General features: G+C 39.0%; 1 protein-coding gene across 1 annotated transcript in view; it reads right to left on the bottom strand.

Moving 5' to 3' along the window:
- Positions 1-22,134, bottom strand: part of LOC127432555 (tetratricopeptide repeat protein 28-like) — a 369,621-nt gene that overhangs the window by 62,512 nt on the left and 284,975 nt on the right. The window contains exons 6-7 of the mRNA XM_051683773.1: positions 14,310-14,817; positions 316-1,657 (exon numbers count right to left, since the gene is read on the bottom strand). Coding sequence (XP_051539733.1) covers positions 316-1,657; positions 14,310-14,817 — 1,850 coding nt within the window. The remainder of the gene's footprint in view (positions 1-315; positions 1,658-14,309; positions 14,818-22,134) is intronic.

Genomic DNA, 22,134 nt, shown 5'->3' with positions numbered 1-22,134 from the left:
GGGTAGAGGCTCCCCACCTAGTTGAGGTGCAGTCGCTTCAAACGGATGGTACGTTCTCTGTCAGACCGTGTGGGTGTGTGTGCGACTGCGTGTGCCGTCAAACTCTTTACCACCTTAGCAAAGGGGCAGGAACTCAAGCCCTGAGAGTCTACAACCCCCACTCCCCACTCCCCTGCATGCGGCTGACTGTGTAATATTGAGGTATGAACGGACTTCATTCATCTCCTAAAATCACTGACAGCAGCTGATTAAAAGTCATAGCAAAAATGGCTTTAAGTGTCCAAATACCTTATGGGTAATAAATCAACATCTTACCTGTGTCCATTGCCCAGACCTCTGTAGGCCTTCTCCTGGTCCTGCATATGGTTTAGGCTCTGCGCCACGGAGAGATATTGGTCATAATACTTAATAGCCTCTTCAAAATCCCCCAGTGAGTCATAGCAGTCTCCTAGGTTACCATAAGCACGGCCTCGGTCCAGCACGGCTTCGTTGCCACTGAGCTGTTGCAACATCGCTAACTGTTGTTCAAAATATCCAATGGCCTCCTCCATGACACCCATGTTCATTTTAGTGATCCCCATATTACCGTAGACCTGGGCCTCAACGCTGGGGTCCTTCAGTCTTTGGCCCAGCTCAAGTTGCTCTTCGTAGCATTTAAACGCCATTGTGTACTTGCCAAGAGACATGTAGACAGCAGCGAGATGTCCGTGAGCCTGACACTCTCCCTGGATGTCGCCTTGCTCCTGATACACCTCCAGTTCCTGGGTGTGGTACCCTAAGGCCTTGTCATACTTCTGTAGCATCCGGTAAGCAGCTCCCAATGCGGCGTAAGCGTTCGCCTCCATTTTGCGATCCTTGACTTGATGCGCAAGAGACAACTGTTGCTCGTAAAACTTGACTGCTCCGGGAACATCCTTCTTGCACAGAAAGATGTCTCCGAGGTTGCCCAAGGCACGGAATCGAGCCTGCGAGTTGTTAAGCGACTGCGCCAAGGAGAGAAGGTATTTTTGGCACTCCTCTGCCTTGGCATAGTCCGCAAGAGCCTTGAAGGCCAAGCCCAGATTGCAGTACGCTTTGGCTTGACTCAACTTGTCGTGGAGGTCCTTCGCTAGTGCAAGATCTTGCTCGTAGTACTTCACCGCCTCCTGGAAGTTGCCGAGACAGTAGTGCGCGTATCCCAGATTGTGACAGACTTTGCCCTCGCTCTCCATATCCTGGAGGTCCGGGGAAAGGCGTAGGTACTGCTCGTAGTAGGGTACGGCTTGAGGAAACTCTCCTCGGGAGCAGTGGAAATTTCCAAGGTTGCCCAGAGCCCGAGCTTCGCTCTGTATGTCTCGCAACTCTCGAGCAATGTTCAGATGATTCTGGTAATGTTGTAGTGCTCGATCGTGGGCCCCGAGAGCTTGGTATGCCACTGCAAGATTCCCATGAGTTGATGCCTGTGAGGCACGGTCATTCACCTCCATGGATATCTGCAGCTCTTGTCTGTGGTAGCGCACTGCCTGGTCGAAGGCACCGAGGGCGTTGTAAGCATTGCCCATGTTTCCGTATGCCCTGCCCTGGGCGGCATAATCATTTAGTTCCTGGGCGATGGAAAGATGAACCTTGTGCAGCTTCAGAGCGGTTTCATAATCCCCTTTCATCTGGTGAATGATTCCTGTAAGGGAGAAGAGAACCGTTTCATGCAGCTGAACTTTTCGATATCTAAACTTTCTCTTCATCTATCTGCTAAGAGCTAAGAGGTTGAAGATTAGCTTTCCATTTAAGACAGTCCTGCTCTTCAACATATCTCAAGCAAATCATCCAAATGGAAATAAAAAAATAAGATCTGAGCAAAAGCAATGAAGATTGTAAAATATCTTTTAATTAAAAAAGGAGATCTGATCTGACACACTTTGCCTCAGTCCGCTAAAATCAAAGTTTTCTGCACCCTAAAGATACAGCGATATACTGTATAATGATAACAGGAAAAACAGCCAGTTCTGCTCTGTCCCGAGAGAAGTCTTGGGAAATTTGGGTCCCCCTACTTGTTGTCTCACCACTTTTCCATCAAATTATCATTACTATCATAACATTACAGTCCCGTCTCTTTGGTTCCAGTATGTGAAAAGCCACAATGGGGAAAGTTGTGGAACAGAGAGTGGAGAGGAGGGGAAAAGGCTAATGAATGCTTTTGATGGAAAAATGAGTTTGTGGGCAACAGCAGTGGGAAACATTAACTGGGGTCCACACCAGTTGGGTACCACAACAACATTCCTTTCCTTTAAAAAACAGAGCACTGTTCACTGAGTATCCGGGATTATAAAAACTGCTGGGATGAGCGGAAAACTATGTTGGTGGGTCAAAACTGGGAAGTCTGTGGCGACGTATGTGTAATTGTAAGATGCAGGCTGACCCAAAAATGAGCCCTCTTACTTGGAAGTGAGGTGCCAGGGAAAATACGGCAAAGAAAACTATGAAAGATGAAAGGGTTTTTAGGGCAGTGGTTCTTAACTGGTGGGTCCAAAAATAGGCTGTATGTCTGTTATTATTTGGTCAAAAATAGCAGGGAATGTATTAATTTCACAATCAATCAATCAGTCTGTCTGTCTGTCTGTCAGTCATATTTTCCTATCATTCTAACTTTGTATCTTTTTGTCGTTGTATTTTTCTATCATTGTATCTTTCTATCATTCTATCTATCATTGTATCTTTCTATCATTGTATCTTTCAAGTGTTGTATCTAGTATCTTTCCATCATCAAATCTATCTATCATTCTATCTATCTGTCTATCTTACATTCTTTTTTTCTGACTGTTGAGCCTTTAAAACCTTCAAACTTCAAGCTTTTAAAACTATTTTAAATTGTTAGGCAAGGCTTTCTCAAGCCAGGTGGAGCCATTGTTGATAAAGCGATTGGCATCTTGAAGGAAATCTTTTAGTCTACTGACTCAACCATGGAGCACTGAGCGTCTAAGCATGATACGACAAGGGCACCAAAATGGGAGAGGGGCTGCCCATCTGCTCATTGTCAATACTCATGTGCCAAGGCAGGATTACCAGCATGTGGTAAATCCAATTAGATCCTGTGCCAAGCTGGTATCCTGACACCAATGGCCCATTAGAGCGACTCTCTATACACAAATATTTCTTCTAAAATAGCCCCACTGTTCAGTGGCTAATTATCAATACTTAACCTCATGATTCTTCATTTATCAGCGAACAGAGCTTGAGACAGAGAGTGATAGAAGCACGTTTGAAAATGATTCCTTTGAGACTTCAGCAATGAAATGTACCAGCACACACAAGACATTGTTTGTGCGGAAACAAAAGAAAAAAATATTGATGAAAGAAACCAACAGGTCTGTTTTTAAATTATTGTTCCTTCCAGTACTTCTCAACATATAGATATTTGTTCTATGAAACAATAGGCATGTGCAAAAAACAACCAAAACACCTTCCTTAAAGGGATAAGTCAACCAAAAATGAATATTCTGCCATCATTAACTCAAACCTATGTCGTTCCAAACCCTTACGACTTTCTTTCTTCAGTGGAACACAAAGGGAGATGTAAAGACATACACTATGTTAGTCTCAGTCACCATTCACTTTCATTGCATCTTTTTTCTATACAATGCAAGTAAAACGTGACTGAGGCTGACATTCTGCGTAATATTATTCTTTTGTGTTGTGCAGAAGTAAGAAAGTCATATGGGTTTGGAAAAACATAAGAGTGAGTACATGACATTGTTTCCTTTTTAGGTGAACTATTCCTTTAAGATAAGAATAGAAATGCTGAGCTGAACAATTCTACTGGACACTGAAAATACATAAATACCCCCCACTGTTTATACAGTTGTTATCAGTCCCTAATGGGCACAAACTACATAAACTATTGAATCATTTATGCAGTTTAAATGCTGGCATGCTCAGTATTTGTTCCTTGTTTTCCTGTAAAAATATGTAAACATCCTTAAAACAAGATACATTTACTTGAGAAGCAAGATGGCGATATTAAGTTGTTTTCAGAGAAATCTAATAAAACGTAGGGATAACCATGCTCATCACAAGAAAAGAAAAAAAAAGCCAATAGTCTAACTTTTTTCCCTTTGAGTTAAGCTTATTTTTCTCATTTCAGGGGCATTTTTGCTGTTGTGGTTAGCATAACTATTCTATTACTATTATAGTATTAAATACAGTATTGATTATTAAAATCAAGACTTGATTTCTAAGACAATAAGTAAACAACTTGATAAGGGTTTCTTGTTTTAAAGATGTTATTTACTAGAAAACTACACTGTAAATTATGTTTGTTGTTTTGACAGTATTATTACTGTATTTCCAACTGCACCTTACTGTAGATACTGTTTACAGTATGTTACTGTCAAACCTTTATCCCCTTTTTCTCCCAATTTGGAATGCCCAATTCCCACTACTTAGTAGGTCCTCGTGATGGCACAGTTACTCTCCTCAATCTGGGTGGTGGAGGACAAGTCTCAGTTGCCTCCGCTTCTGAGACCGTCAATCCGCGCATCTTATCACGTGGCCTGTTGTGCATGACACCGCGGAGACTCACAGCATGTGGAGGCTCATGCTACTCTCCACGATCCACGCACAACTTACCATGCGCCCCACTGAGAGCAAGAACCACTAACCATGACCACGAGAAGGTTACCCCATGTGACTCTACCCTCCCTAGCAACCGGGCCAATTTGGTTGCTTAGGAGACCTGGCTGGAGTCACTCAGCACGCCCTGAATTCAAACTCACGATTCCAGGGGTGGTAGTCAGCGTCAATACTCGCTGAGATACCCAGGCCACCACACTGAGCTGTATTCTTTAGGAAAAAATGAGCAGGAAACTGGCCCAATCTCAAACCTGCACATACACAATTTAGAGGGGAAATTTGTGGTATTATTCAGTGATCTATTATCAAAAAGACGAAACCCTGGAGATATCTTCTCTGCATTGGATTTACTCGAACAATCACATCCAATGAACGTTGAGCCTGCCCTCGAATCCTCGTCATTTCAGCCTTGAGAGGAGCAGAAGCAAAGTGATCTCTTTTCGACTGAACCAGTTGAGCACCAAAAATTGCAGAAAACATATTTTAGCAGTTTATAATAATTTTTTCAAACATTCATCATTTGACAACGAAGATACAGTATGCATGTCATTTTTGACAAGTAGCTTTGTAACGATAAAGTTTACGTTCTCAAAAAGATACTAGCATTAGTTATAACGGCCATTCTGTTTAGTAATGAAGTAAGCACTTACAAGTAACCAAATTACCTTATCTGTGAACAATTGTTGTTTTTACACCAGTCGAACGCCACTTTTTTTATTTATAAAGTTAAATACAGTTATACCAGCCACTTTATTTGACCCTTCCATCTATAATAAAGTTTTGTTATGTACAAATATAATGTGTGTAAATGTTTTGCTCTGAATTGTATTCAATACGCATGTAAGTAACTTCTATCTCAGTCCTTTCCGAATGATGCATAACCTTGGTTGTTGAGAGTGTATTCTCTCCCTTGAAGCTTAAATCCATGTTGATTTAAAAGCAAGACTGAAGATACATGATATGAATTTATGATTGTTATATTTTTGTTCTCTAGGTCTGGACAGGCAGAGAACTGGAGAGAGTTCTTTCAGTCATTTGGACATCTGGTGTACTTAATATTCAAGTTTTTGAATGGACTTTTATGTGTGTAGTCATAATTTACCTTTATGAGTAACATTTATGGGATATTTGAGTTGTCATTGTGTATTAAATGTTATGTTTGCAAAAAGGCCTCAATTGTTTCTTTTTTTGCTTGTAATAGAAGTTAGTTACTCTAACTCTGTAAGCTAAAACTGTGCTTATTGTGGTTAGTTCTACAGTATAGGACACCGCAATTTAATATACAACATACAAACAACTACCATAAGTACTTTTACGGTACAGCACATACTGTAAATCATTATACAGTGTACTGTAAACGAATGTAGATAGTTTTACAGTAATTGTACTGTGGTTTGGAATACAGCAGCTTGCTGGCTATTTGTTGCCACTTAGTTACCGTTGATTTTGCATCAAATTTTTAACAGTGTATGTTTTGCATTGCATAGTCGACTTCATAATCAACACTCTCGAGTACGGTCACGGCTACAAAACAAAGGGATCAGCCCTCTGATAGGTCAGGTAAGAAGATTACAAAGCCACCTGCGGACGCTGCAAGAATACACACAGCCCCATCGCTGAAGTTAATTCCCTCGAGTCGATATCAGGGAGCGGGTGGCATGAGACGGGGAAATGGCTTTGGGGCTGATCGGAGGTCAGTGAAAAGGTTAAAAACTCTTCAGCGGCTTGGAGTAAGGGATGAATAATAATTACGACGCTGCAGTATTTGGCTAAAGGAGATGCTGCGCTCTTAAAGCTGCAGCCTACAGCCTACATTAGCAAAAGTGGGATTTTGATGATGTCTTCAGCTTTGATACTCCGCTATGTGGAACATTTGATGGGCAGCCCTTAAAACAAACATTAAAAATACTCTCCTCCCCAGGCGGGCGTTCTGCCCGAATGTCTGTGAAATGTAGTAATTTAATCTTCAAATGGCACAATCTTCAACCCCAAATGACTGGAACGCTATGACTTTTTTCTTTTATTTTTTACCCGAGAATGTCCTACTTGAACTCATTACATAGCTGTCGCTTTTCAAGTGTTCCCTTCTCGGTAACGGCTGTGACATTATGAATTAATTAGCTTCAGCATTGACTCGCCATCCAAGCTTGAATTCCTTTGATGGAATTTTGACAGCTAAGTGAAACAGATCAAACCAGCAGTCATTATATATGTGTTAAATTCTTAATATAGTGCATTTAATAATAGAAAGCTTTACTCGGATATAATGTCACAATTGTGTGATACAGATGAAAACCATTTTGAAACATGGTCAGAGCTCAAAAGACTTGTATGATCATAACACACATCTGATTATCAAATAAACGAGAAACGACTAGAGTGCAACAGTCGGCTTAAGTTAAAATTATTTTTATTTTCTCCAAAGAGAAATTGATCATATACGTAACATTTAAACCTTTCAAGACTGACCGACTATGATCTCTAAGGTTAAAATGCAATAACGCATGCTTCTACAGAAGCCACAAGTATGATTTTAAATTAATAAATACAAATAATAAAACTGTTTAATAGCCAAATAATAAAAAAAATAAAAAAATATTACTGTTAAAAAAACAAAACAAAACATTAATGATGAAATAAGCAAAATAATAAATGCCGTGGATTAATATTTACAGAGTAGCCCATTATTTTATAGAAGGGGCTCAAAATGACATTTTCGCCTATGGTTCTGGAGCAAAACTACAAGGTCTATTACTAAAATCAGCTGACTTCGGCACCCCTTGTTGCATTATATGCCAATGGTGTGAGTCCAAAAATGGACTCACATAATTTTGTAAATTTTTGGAGTGAATATAAATCTTAATATTCTTTTAAATTCTGGTTCAGAACAAAACTTTCCCTTTTATATCATCATTTTTAAATGATTAAATTCCAGACATATGGGGCTCTCAATGTAGCTCCATCTGTAAATTGTTAAATATCACCCATTTTCAATAGTCGGAAAACATGACTTTTTCAAAGTCATCTTTGACGGTTTGTCGAGTTGCACAAAATTTGATATGAATCATCTAGAAATGGTCCTGACAAAAAAATTATAAATTGGTTGATTATTTGGTTTATTTGACATGCAATAACCCTCCTGTATCTGTCTTTTTTCTACGTAGTGTATTTCTATATATGTTGTGCTTAAAATCAAAGTTTTGATTCATTTCAGAGCTAGTTGGTATGGTTCAATTATTGGTCCTCTACTAGTTAGATAATAGAAAACAAGATTGTTTGTGAGCTGTCTGACAGAAAATAATAATAGTAACAAAACCCCAACTGCAGCAATATTTCAGAAGTCATGTCAGTTTGAGAGCTATTTTCCTTTGTTATGATTCCTGCCTTTCTCAAAAACATTCCTGTCTCGTCTCCTCCCATTGAAATGTCTGAAAAGTCAAATGCTAACTAAGCCCGATATTCCGCTGTATGATTTATAGTTCAAAGCCAGAGTATAGAAGCTCGAGGGAGATTGAGGACAAACAAATGGCAGTCTTTGAACACACTGAAGTTCCTGTGAGTTTAGGGTCAGCTTTGTTTTTGGCTTCAGACGAAGAGTAAAATAGTCGCGAAATTGCGGTACACAGGCGGCTGCCAACAGTTTGGCAGATGCATTAATTTAGCATCCAATCTTTCGGAAAAGCTTGTGTTTATTCTCGGCTTCCACTTCGAGTTCAGCAAACTGTGGTTAGTGTTTCATACCAGTCACAGATTGTTGATAAACACCAGCTTAAAGGAATAGTTCACCCAAAAATGAAAATTCTCTCATCATTTACTCACTCTCATGCCATCCCAGATATGTATGACTTACTTTCTTCTGCTGAACACAAAGATTTTTAGAAGAATATTTCAGCTCTGTCTGTCCTCACAATGGGTGACCAGAACTCAGAAGGTCCAAAAAACACATAAAGCTAGTATAAAAGTAATCCATACGACTCTAGTGGTTAATCCATATCTGCAGAGGTGATATCACAAGTGTGGGTGAGAAACAGATCATTATTTAAGTCCTTTTTTACTGTAAATCTACACTTTCACTTTTACATTCAGCCACCAACTGGTTGGGGCTGGTCAAAGGTGCAGATTTATATTAAGAAAAGGACTTAAATATTGATCTGTTTCACACACACACACAAACACACACACACATCATATCACTTCTGAAGATATGTATTTAAGCACTCCTGTCTTATGGATTCCTTGTATGCTGCCTTGATGTCATTTTTGGACCTTTTGAGTTCTAGTCACCATTCATTTGTATTGTGAGGAGTGACAGAGCTGAAATATTCTTCTAAAAATCTTCATTTGTGTTCTGCAGAAGAAAACACATCTGGGATGGCATGAGGGTGAGTAAATGATGAAAGAATTTTTATTTTTGGGTGAACTATCCCTTTAAGCCATTTTTTAAAGGGATAGTTCACCCAAAAATGGAAATTATTAGTAAATGACAGTGAACTTTTCCTTTAACATCAAAGAGTAATGATGTCTGGCCCACAATGATTACTTGTGATCCTCAGTTTTGAGACTTTCAGTTTTAAAATTTTCCAGTGTTTCCTCTATATCCGTGGTGGTTTGGCGTGGTTTTGCATACTTGCACTGCCAAAGCACACTGGATACTGGTCAAAATAATTGTGTGCCTCAATTGTGAGCATTCCTGAATCGCTAGTACCAACTGTCAAAGCAATGCCATTGGGTAAAGAGCGAAAGTGGTTATTTGACACCTACATAAAGTTAATGACCAAAAGGCTATCCAACAACAAAAACTCAGTCTAATGACTATATGAGAAACTATTCATTACATTAGAGAGGGGCATTAGTTCCAAAGCTGCTCCCGAGCTTAAACGACTCACAATATTAATCTAAGGAAAAAAGAAATTAGATAAACCAGCTAATATCTTTCCTACAGCCATGGAGCATAGAAAATGAATATCAACAATGAGCGATGTTCTAAAACCATGAGAGAAAATCCCACACACGTGCAGCTAAACCCACAAACACACAGCTGAAGTCAATACACACACACAATCCACATCAGTCTCCTCGTCTTCTCACGCTGGAGATGGTAACCAAGGTGTGAAGTGTGTTTGTGGCCTGTGGGGTCTCGGTGAGGAGAGAAAAGCTTCTGGTTACCGTCCACTCAGCACTATCACAACAAGGATCAAATTCACGTTGCTCAGGGCTTAAATATCGCAAGTACAAGCAAACTCAAAACCTCTTTTAATAAAATATGAGGCAAGACGGGACGATACTCTCATGGCTCACCTGAGTGAAATGGGAAGTACAAGGTGTGCACTGATTTCTTGGCTTTGAGATGAAGCAAACATGTTTTTAGTTGTGCGAGAGAGACTAAGGTTTGTGCTTTTTCGCCAAAATCTAAACTAGAATTTATGATGCGAATTTACACAAATAAGAAAGCGGAAAGTACTATTATTGATAAAATAATTAACAAAAAATGTAGCAGGGGGCCTGGGTAGTTCAGTGGTAAAATACGCTGGCTACCACCCCTGGAGTTCGCTAGTTCGAATCCCAGGGCGTGCTGAGTGACTCCAGCCAGGCCTCCTAAGCAACCAAATTGGCCCGGTTGCTAGGGAGGGTAGAGTCACATGGGGTAACCTCCTCGCGGTCGCTATAATGTGGTTTGTTCTCGGTGGGGTGCGTGGTGAATTGAGTGTGGCTGCCGTGGTGGATGGAGTGAAGCCTCCACACGCACTATGTCTCCGTGGCAACGCGCTCAACAAGCCACGTGATAAGATGCGCGGGTTGACTGTCTCAGACGTGGAGGCAACTGGGATTCGTCCTCTGCCACCCGGACTGAGGCGAATCACTATGTGACCACGAGGACTTAGAGCGCATTGGGAATTGGGCATTCCAAATTGGGATAAAAAGGGGAAAAAATCCCCCCCCCCCCCCAAAAAAGGATTGGGCAGTGTGATGATGCATACAGAGCTACGGTTGGAATGAATGTGTCAATAAATGTCTTTTTTATTCCAAAAAAATACATATTAAAAGATTTGCGCGACTATTAGTGGATAGAACTGCTTTACACTATTTACATGTGAGAGCGATGTACGTTTAACGTTTATTTAAAAAAATTGCATGACTATCAGAGGGCATAACTGCTTTATGTTCTTTAAACATGAGAGCGAAGCATATTTTAAAGTTTCAATATTTTAACAATAAAAATAAAATAAAATAGTTGTTAGGCACCGCACGAAGTGGAGTTTCATTGTTTGCGATAAGTGAACAACGTTGCAACTTGCCGCATTGTGTAAGCTGTATTATTAAATGATTACATTTTGCTGGTATTAATATCGACTACTGAAATTTTTGTATTGTTACAACACTTGATAAAAAGTTTACCAAACAAATGAGTGTGTACAATGTAAGCGCAACATTTACTCAAAGCAATGTGTATACTACAGTGAAAAAAAATTAGACATGAATCTATTGGTAACACTTTACAATAAGATTGTCACAAACTAATAGAACATGTTTGTCCAGACCAATGTTTGTCAATGGGTTTAAACTCTATGAGCAAACGTGTTGAACCTTTAATCAAACAACGTTGATTTAATAATAAATATTTGCCGGCTTTCTCAGAATCCAGCTTTGGCAACATGATCAATTTGTGCACTTCTGCTGTCAGGTAGTTTGGATGTAAGCAGTGCATGAGATCGTTAATTGTATAAGTGCTACTATTGTTTCACTACCTACAGCTATTAATAATTCTGATCAATCAAATCGAGCCGTTCCCTGTCCTGGACTGAGAGACCTGGCCGGTGATTGAAGGAGTGTAGGGATGGTGGAGGAGCTGCACTGTCAGCCCTGCGTTTTCAAGCACTTAGCGTGAACCCGCAGAGGATACGTATATTACTCACAGCGAGTGTGTCTCATCTCTGCTACCTTTCCAATATAATTTGATCTAAACAATAAGCTTGCAGAGTAGAAAACTTAGAGACGCCAGGTGTAACCTAATTACGATATTTCCCCTTTCAAATGAGCTCACCTGATCTTATACGCTTTCAATATGAATTTATAACAGACATACACAAAACAGGGATGAAATTCATTAGATTTTTTTTGTCACAACAGCTTCACAAGCCATAAAGATCACCCGCCTAGAGATGTCCATGTGTTACTATGCAAATTCATTGATTGGTTTTGTGCATTACATTTGTTTAGTTATTAAAAACAGCAGCTTGCATGAATATTTATAAATGATGTGTTATAATTTTTTCTTCTTCAGTTTAATGCTTTGAACCGTCAGTCATCCGGAAGGATTTCTATTGAAAATGTCAAATCTAGTTTTGCACAGCAGCTTATTTGTCCTCTCATATTTAGTGTGATCCAGTGCGCTCCATTCTTTGTTATCCAGTACTGATATTAGTATTTGTGTGGCGACATTTTTCTTTGAGAGTTCATCTATTTATTTGAGAACACGAAGCGTTTCGGATCAGATTGATGGAGCGGGTGTCGGCGGAGGGAGGGGACGTGAGATTGGAGCAATAAAAGTCAGAGTGAGAGATTGGCCGAGCTTTGAGACACTTGGTTTCGATGGCTTCAATTTATCCAGCGTTTCACAGACTCTTATTCACCGTGGGTTGTTTAATGCTGCTGCAAGAGGCAGGTACTCCTTCCAGATGACTGACGTATCAAAGCATTAATCTGAAAAAAAAATTATAACTCATAATTTATAAATGTTAAAGCAAGCTGCTGTTTTTAATAACTAAACAAATGTAATGCACAAAACCAATCACGACTGTATAATTCAAGTTAATAACACTAAGTAAAAATACTTCCGTTTATTTTTTTAAACAAGCTTTCTGATTATAATTCAGTTTAGTTCAGTGCTACTCTGTGGAATATGACCAATATGATCTATTTGGTGCAGAATGTTACCTAGCAACACACCATTACTAAAAAAAAGTACCAAAAAGCACTATACATGTTACAGTACCATGGTAATACCATAGTATTTTAGCTCTTGCATCCATGGTACATTGATGCTATAATAATACAGTATATCAAAGGACCAGAGTATTACAATCTGATAATATTACTGTACCATGGTACCACCACAATACCTTTTTGTAACACATTTTTCTTTACTGAATATTCTTACTTCAATAAACCAAACATAATTTAAATACCACCAGTTTCTGTTCTTAAAATGTATAATCAAATTCATAACAAAACAAAACAAAAAAACATATGATATATGTAGGGCTGCCGATTAATTATATAAAAAATAAAGTGTTAAAATTTTTTTATAATAATGCAATTTATTATGCCCCCTCAAAGTGCCTAAAATGCAGCATTTATGATGCTAAATGCTGAAAAACATTATGACATGACGCAACCACAGTGAGGCACTCCAATAAGCGTCCGTTTGATGCATGTGTAAATAGACCAACAAAAAGAATGCAGAAGAACCGCAAAAACGCATTCAATATGTGCATTTGATTTATGCTGAATTATTATATTCATTAAATATTTGTAATAAATATTCAGTATGTATATATATATATATATATATATATATATATATATATATATATATATATATACACACACAACTGTTAGTTCCAGTCCTCGAATCTGATTGGTTGAGAGACGTTCCATGAACACTGATGGTCTCACACCTTCAGCACTTGGACGTTTCACTGTGTGTATCACTCAACTTGTGTTCCTACCATTCTAAACTAAAGTGTAAGAGCAGTGCATATGTGTTAAGAGCTACTTTATCTGTCTCTTTTTACATGTATTTTTTTTTTTTACATTACATATGTTAGCCAGCAGGTGGTGGCAAAATATCATTTTTGTGTGTAATATGAGCCAGTTAGGTGACGTGAAGTGAATCCGCATCACTCAGTGTTTTCATTCATCAGCACTCCGTGATCGCTCGTATTACTACTACACTACTAAAGCTAGGAAATAGCTTTAAACGGCTTTAAACGAACAACTTCAGCATTTCGGCTCATCACAGCTGAGAGACACAACAGACTGATTAATTATACAAACTCAAGGCACTTACCTCTACCGGACTTTCCACATTGGAGAGGACGTGCTGTTTAAAACATTGCAGTTTCTACAGTGAATGACTCGTGCGCACGGCTACCGCGAAATAGGGAGAAATACCCCCGCTTGGACAGCTACTTTTCCACTGGGAAAGCTGATCTTTAGAAAGCTGACAGCATATCTGCTTGGGTATGGCAACAGGTGATCGCACACGCTCCGTCTCTCTCTCTCTCTCTCTCTCTCTCTCTCTCTCTCGCTCTCTCTCTCTCTCTCTCTCACACACACATACACATCCATCCTTGTTTATCCAATAACTTGTTAGAAACAGCACAAGCCGTGATACTATTTCTGAAGTGACATTTTTGAATTACTAATGAAGGCTTGGATGCATCATTTGGTTTGAACCAGCAACGTCAGATTCTGATTCGTCGCGTAAGAAAGTAGTTCCATGCACAAATGCGTTTTTTATGACCGTACTCATAAAAAGTGCTGTTTTTTTATTTTTCTCATGGACAGGAACAAAAAAAGTGGCCAGACTAGCACATCAAAAATAGAAATGTGGTGTCCTACATTTGAAGGCGCATCACAGTGTAATTTTAGACACATTCCATTTAATAAAACTGAACAACTTCCTCATTCTGTACTCTTACCCAGGTTTGATGAAGCCCTGCCCTCGGCGGCACGATCCTTCAAGCCTTCAGCGATGCTGAGCTGTTGTTCGTGGTACTGCTTCGCCCTCTCAAGGTCCTGCATACATCGAGCGGCGTGACCCAGCCCTGCGTATGCCCTCATCTCAATGCTCTTCTCCTCCAGCTCCTGGGCGAGCTCCAGCACGTGTGTGTGGTAAGACATGGCCTTGTCAAAGTTGCGTCGGTAGTGGTAAGCGCTCCCCAGGTTGCTGTAGGCACGCGCCTCCTCCCGTTTGTTGTCGAGGGTCTTGGCTATGCCCAGGTGCTGTTCGTGGCACTGAACGGCATTGTCGAAGTCGCCCATGGCGATGTAGACGGCTCCCATGTTGCCCAGTTCCCGGGCTTCAGAGAGCTGATCTTTAGACTGTTTGGCCAGCAGTACACACTGCTTGTGGCTGGCCAGAGCATTGGGGTAATCGCCAATCGCTGTGTAGACGTGACCCAGACTGCTGAGAGCTGAAGACGCCGCCTGAACACAAGAATGAGAGAAGTTAAATTTTACTTTTTTGTTTCATGAAAGTCTCAACATATATGGTGTGAAAATAATTTCTAATCAGTTTTTCAAAAATGACGACTGTCCAACAGTTGTGGTCTCATTTCCACCACACCAAACAATTTTGCCCCTAATATTTTATTTTCTTTTTTCTTTTTCAAAATGTAATGTACTTGTTAACCAAGTGTACAAAAGTGTCAGAGAAGAGCATACTTGAGATTAAATATGAGACAAGATATGTTTAAAGAAAATGGTAAATATCACTTCTGAGCAGAATGTTTTTATTAGGGGTAATTTCCAATCAAGCTGTAATTTTGTCAATTTATGCAAAAAGTATTACTTAATTTGTGTATTTAGGATACATATAATGTTAGCTATGATATTAGCCTTAGCAAGACGAAGAAGGTGGCTACTTTATTTATTAAAAATGTCATTTCTACACTAAACTCTATTAAACACAATACAGAATTTGAGATGTGCTGGAAATGACACGGTGGTGGGAATTTTCATGATGTTCAGGAAAAAAATGACAGAAATTAAATAAATCTTCTGTGATGCATGTACATGAACTGTTGGAAAATGTTAGTACTCAAATAACAGGTGAGAGTGTGAAAAATGTTTTAACGAGATTTTACTTTCTATAGAAGTACACTGTGCTAAAAAGCCGAATTGAAGAAAAGCCCACTATTTTACTGATTACAAGCTCTTTTTAAAAGTTCTATTTGATAAAATATAGACATTATAAAACACACAGTGCTGGCGCTAAAACGTAATTGGACGAGCAAAGTTTTAAAATATGCTCACTGGTGAGCGCACATCAAATGTATTTGATTATAGGTCACTTTACAGCCTGTTAACAGCTTGCAGTTGAGCTAATAAATTATATTACTCTTTTACTTCATGTCACATTGTGCCTGAAAGGGGATATTTCATTCAAAAATAAACATCATTGTTTTTCATTGGTGGCGTAACCCAAACTGTTTTAATTTTTACAATTGAATGCAAGAGCGAATTTGATTTGAGAGCTGTGGCATATGGATGCAGCCCGGAGGTCCGGCTTTCTCCAGCACTGATGGAGAGGGAAGCAATGGCCGCCGCGGCACGTGCTTTCAGTCTGAGATGTGGGTCGGGGGGCTCGTTCTGTTGACCCCTTCCATTGTGCACGCTCGAGGAGGGCCACGCTCGTCATTTAACAGCAGCGGTGACAAGTGACAAGTGACCATTAACTTTTTATACGCTTCATGTCTGTTTCTTTTACATGGGCTTCATAGACCACATAAACTGCTCATACCTCTATCAATAACCGTCCAATGGCCATCTTACATCTACTTCAAGTGGCACGTGGGAGAGGGGGTGTGTCTTAAAACTAAAGTTCAACTAGAGTAGAAAGTTCTTTGGTTGCTCCCACGAAAGAAAAGCAACTGGCAAATGGAAAAAGTAAAACGATTGGCAAACAGATGAAGAAAAGCAATTTCCAAATGTTTTTTTTAAATGCAATTTAAAAGATGCGTTTAAAAATGACTTATTAATGTGCTATTTTATTGTTACATTTAATTGCATTTTAAACATGAATTAAAAACATAATTTATGAATGCAGTGTTTCATAAACTTTTTTCTGCCATGGCAAACTTTTTACGATTAACAAATCCCATGGCACACCACTATCCCACTATCATGTTTTCTGTCTGTCTTAGTAGCGTGTTTACTCATAATGTTTGAAATTCAGCTATGCAAAAATCGCAAGTTACATAGGGATGCTGTATATAGTGAGGTCACTGGTAACAAGAGCACTAATTGGGTAATGAAAAACCAACAAATCTGCGTCTTTTCCAATTTGTAGATTTGTTCTTGCAAATTAATTCTTGTAACACCACAGCAAATAACATTTTTATTTTGTATTTATTTACCATATTTTCCGGAAATAAAGTCGCACCTGACTATAAGTCACACCGTGTCAAAAATCGTGTTGTTGATAGAAAAAAAAAATGCATGCAAGTCGCATCCTGCAGGCACTAGGACTCAGAAGCAGCTGCCGGACTTCCCTTCAGCAGTTCAGATTTCAAACGCATGAAGATTACAGAGAATCCACACATCGTATCACAAAGTTTTTGGGCTTGTTTTAAATGGGAAAATGTGCTTTTTGGTAATCGTGTGTAACAGTTTCTCATATTCGGTTTATGTTTCATTAGAGAAACGCGACAAGTAGGCCACATCTGTTCATAACATCTGTAACTCTATGCTGTGCACAAGTAAACAGCTTTTAGTGTGCGAGTAAAACAATACACCTGTTGTATTCTATTCATTCATTAACATTAGTGACTGTGGATATTTCTGATATTTGCAACCCTCTTTGCAATGTATTAATTATTTGGTTCACTTACCGAATGTTTTTACTACGAGTGTGATGAAACGTCATTTTGTGGGCATGTGAGGAGTTGCGTATGACAGCGGACTAGAGTTTGTTCGAACAATAATGTTACGATGGATAAAATATTTAAATTAGTTGCATAAAATACTCCGTAAAGGCAAAATATTCTGAATTGGCAAATTTAAAACGCTTCTTCCATCTCTATGCCTTCTCTTTGTTTTTATCGGTTTTGGTGCGCTTGTGTTTGACCAGCCGACATCAGTTACGTATAAATTATGTATATAAATCGCTTCAGACTATAAGTCGCAGGACATTTCAGATGATGAAAAAATCTGCGACTTATATTCCGGAATTTTTTATTTATTTATTTATTCTGTGGAATTTGATAATTTTACACGGCACACCTGACAATCTTTCACGGCACAAAAGGTGTGCGGCGGCACAGTGTTTGGGAAACACTGTATAAATGTGAATTAAATAAACACATTTAAATGTGTCTATTTATTTGTCCATTTATAAATCAGTTTATCCATGTTTTTATTTTCAGATTAATCGATTGATCATTTATTTCTTTATTCTTTTTTTAATCGGCACTCCATGGCTTCCATAGTGGCAGAGGGGACTATTTTCAATGAACAATGACTTAAATTTTAGGGTGAGGTTTTTTCACACAAAGCTTTTGTATGGCTTCAGAGTACTTGGAATATACCACACAAGTTGGTATGGACCTCTTTTATGGAGCTTTTTTTATATCAATTTTGCAGCTCAACAGTGTTAATCACAGGCAACTTTCATTGTCTGGACAGGAGCAGTTTGGACATTCTCCAAAATATCTGTTCATCAGGTAAAATAAATAATAATACAGGTTTAGAACGATATGAGAGTAAGTAAATAATGACAGAATTTTCATTTTTGGGGTTTATTGTAACATTTAGCCTCTCTTGGCCAATTTATTTGAAATTAATTACAAATTACACAACTAAACGGGTCATTTCTGCACCCTGTTTGAAGACACTGAGAATGCGATGCAGAAACCGCTCTGCCGTATAATGTGTTGCCTACCAGGAACAAAACCTGTTAAGCCTCTCAAGTCGAAATCTTAGCAGAGAAGCTGATCTCTCACAAAGCCCATAAAAAAATATGCTGAGGCCTTGTCGAAATCTCCTTGCGGCGGGCACATGTTCAGAAGGGACTGAAAAGATAAAAGCTGTCTCTCACAATTACATGCTAGATATGAAGCCTGTTAGCTGTTAGTGTGCTCGCCACAAACAACTTCACTAATAACCAATTCCCCTATAGAATAAATAAATGAAATTTTCACTTATGAAACCAGACACTCGTGCTCTATAGTGATTGAAACAGAGCTTATATTACACTCACTGCTTTAGGAACAACAAAAGGCACCAGGTTAATAAGTTGAATTTGAGACGCTGACCTCGACGCTACATCAATCGCCTAAAAGAAGCTCCCCTGATAGCGACGTCCCATGTGAAAGACTTCATCCAATGACTAAAACACAACCACATGTGAACCTCAGTGAAGATATCTGCTCTATTTGGGAGTAACATCAATGGCTGTAGTCTCGATGAGGTGCTGGGACCGATGCCCTGAGAAAACAGAAGGCAAAACGCTTTATTTCGGGGCATACTGACAAAAGACAAACCTGTGAGTGGTTCGGCCAACCCAAGGCCCTTAAATTCCCAGTTTCCCGGTACTGCTTGGAACCAATTACCTTCAGCCATAAAACTTCCAGCAGTTGGCTTGAGTTTCAATGCTTTAGGCCATGTTGCACAGTCAGACAATTACCCTCCATCAGGAGAGATAGATTCTTATGTTCTGTGATACGCTATCGGGCCGGCAAAAGAGCTTTATTTCGGGTCAGTCCTTATTCTAAAGATGAGGAGTGAAAAAGATTCTTTACAGAAATCCAGAAGCCAATATGTTAAGGTAAAATCAAAAACGCTAGTGGAACATGTTGATGGTTAAAGTGCTGAACTCCACCTGTGGTTATTCTGCTAGGACACCTGTGAGAACTTGAGGGGAACTGACCTTATACATACACTAAAAAAGGGACGTTGTGGTACGTTCAAGTCATGTCGAAATAATTATATTAAAGAGATGAGCAAACAGGAACACAACTGCAATGTCATATTTACCAGAAACTCTGGATTTTCTCAGAGTCCTAACTTTCCGAGATAGGGGTGTGTGAATTAAAGAATCACGGCTGAAACACACTGGTATTGGTCATAATTCAGTTTTACTTGTGGACTTTGAGTGTACAGTTTAGTTCGTATGCATTGTTGTAATGTTAATAAATAAAATAATGAAGATAATAAGCAAAAAATCTATATATTTTGATCTTGTTTTGCAGTAAAAATATCTAAACATACTTAAATAAGTTGGATTCTGACAGTACAGTTTTGTTTGTTTGCATTTTTGTACGGTTAATGAAGAATAACGATAAAACTTGCCAGAAAATAAGACTCACACTGCAAAAAAGTATTTTTATTTTTTATAACAACATGGGGTAAGTAAAAAAACGACTTAAAAGTTTATTTTTCTTACACCGTTGGAAAATAGTTTTTTCTTGTTTTAAGCATAAACCGTATAAAAAAATTTAATAAAAAGCAAGACTTAAAGGGATAATTCACCCAAAAGTGAACTCACCCTCATGCCATCCCAGATGTGTATGACTTTCTTTCTTTTGAAGAACACAAAGATTTTTAGAAGAATATTTCAGCTCTGTAGGTCCATACAATGCAAGTGTGAATGGTGACCAGAACTCAGAAGGTCCAAAACGCACATAAAGGCAGCATAAAAGTAATCAATGGCTGTCATATGACTCCAGTGGTTTAATCTATGTCTTCAGAACTGATATGATAGGTATGGGTGAGAAACAGTTCAATATTTAAGTCCTTTTTTACTATAAATCTACACTTTCAACAGCACTCCTATGCATGTTCAGGAGAGAACAGAGTTCTTCTTCTTCTGTTTTTTAGCGATTCGCAGTCTTTGTGCATTTCACCATCTACTGGGCAGAGAGGAGAAAGAAAAAAAGGGAGGGATAAAGCAAAGGAAAATAATAAATCATATCTGCATAACAGCCCAGTAGGTGGCGATATGAACGAATAATGTGAATCTGCAAAAAAAAAAAAAAAAAGAACTCTGGTGAATGTGCATAGGAGGACTGTTTGAAAGTGGAGATTTATGATAAAAAAATTAATAAAAACACTTAAATATTGATCTGTTTCACACCCTCAGCTATCATATAGCTTCAGAAGACATGGATTAAACCACTGGTGTTATATGGATTACTTTTATGCTGCCTTTATGTGCTTTTTGGAGCTTCAAAGTTCTGGCCACCATTCACTTGCATTGTATGGACCTACAGAGCTGAAATATTCTTCTAAAGAAATTTTGTTTGTGTTCAGCAGAAGAAAGAATGTCATACACGACTGGGATGGCATGAGGGTGAGTAAATGATGAGAGAATTTTCATTTTTGGGTGAACTATCCCTTTAATATCTTATGTCATTCTGCTTCTTAAGTATTTTTTCTTGTTTTAAAGATGTTACAGTAGATATTTTTTACCAGAAAACAAGACAAAAATAAAATGATTTTGCAGTGCATTTAACTGGTTTATGAGGCAACAGGCTTGTGCAACATTTCCCATCCTTACATGTCGCCGCATGAGAATAATGAAATACACATATCGCGCAGCTCTGTTATTCATTTTGTTGCATTGGTGTTAAAAAAGATTCCTGTGTTTGTCACTAAGTGAAAAATGAGATATATGCATATTGCAAAAAGGGTCTATTCGTTCCGACTTAATTCACATCCTATTACGACTTACGACCTCATAAGTATGAACTTCACAGGACTTGAACGCAGCATTCGTTTAAAAAAAAAAAAAAACTCTAGCTACATTTGTTTGCAGATGCAACTTGCGTTGATATTTGTATTCTAATGCAATGATATTCAGACAGTTGTATGTGTGACTTAAGTGTCCAAATACTTTTTAGGGCCACTGTATTAATCAAAAAGCTTCTATTCTGGGGGCCTGGGTAGCTCAGCAAGTAAAGACGCTGACTACCACACCTGGAGTCACAAGTTCGAATCCAGGGTGTGCCAAGTGACTCCAGCCAGGTCTCCTAAGCAACCAGTTGGCCCGGTTGTTAGGGAGGGTAGAGTCACATGGGGTAACCTCCTCATGGTTGCTATAATGTGGTTCTTGCTCTCGGTGGGGCACGGGCGTGGATGCCGTGGAGAATAGCGTGAAGCCTCCACACGTGTTAGGTCTCCGCGGTAACACGCTCAACAAGCCACGTGATAAGATGTGTGGATTGACGGTCTCAGATGCGGAGGCAACTGAGATTCGTCCTCCGCCACCCCGATTGAGGCGAGTCACTACGCCACCACGAGGACTTAGAGCGCATTGGGAATTGGGCATTCCAAATTGGGGAGAAAAGGGGAAAACATCCACACACACAAAAAAAAGCTTCTATTCAGATTCATTAGGCAGCTCAGTTAGCCTGAAATGTTCACTTTAGTTGACTAGTCCAACACAAACAGGATTCAAACACACATATCATTTCTCACAATGTTCACACTTCAGTGGACACCAATAATTTGACCGTTTAATCTTGTGTTTAGCCTGTTTCCATGCCTCCTCATGTTCATTCTTTCATTACTTTACAATTATGCCTTGAACAGCTATTGTTGTACATCCTACAAATCAGCAATATATCTCCATAGTTTTAGATCAAAGGAACGGTTACCTTGGAAACCCCACTGAATTCCTGTTAGAGGGCTGTTCACTGGGAGAGCCAATTTTTAGATAAAGACGGATTTTACACCCCCCTCTCCCTGATTTTCCCAAGTTTGTGCATCTTGACACAACGCCAGAGAGAATGACAGAGGGTCTGT

This window comes from Myxocyprinus asiaticus, chromosome 42 (assembly GCF_019703515.2).
Source record: "Myxocyprinus asiaticus isolate MX2 ecotype Aquarium Trade chromosome 42, UBuf_Myxa_2, whole genome shotgun sequence".
NCBI lineage: Eukaryota > Metazoa > Chordata > Actinopteri > Cypriniformes > Catostomidae > Myxocyprinus > Myxocyprinus asiaticus.
The sequence above is the reverse complement of the archived record's forward strand: the minus strand, read 5'-3'. Positions and strand labels throughout refer to the sequence as shown.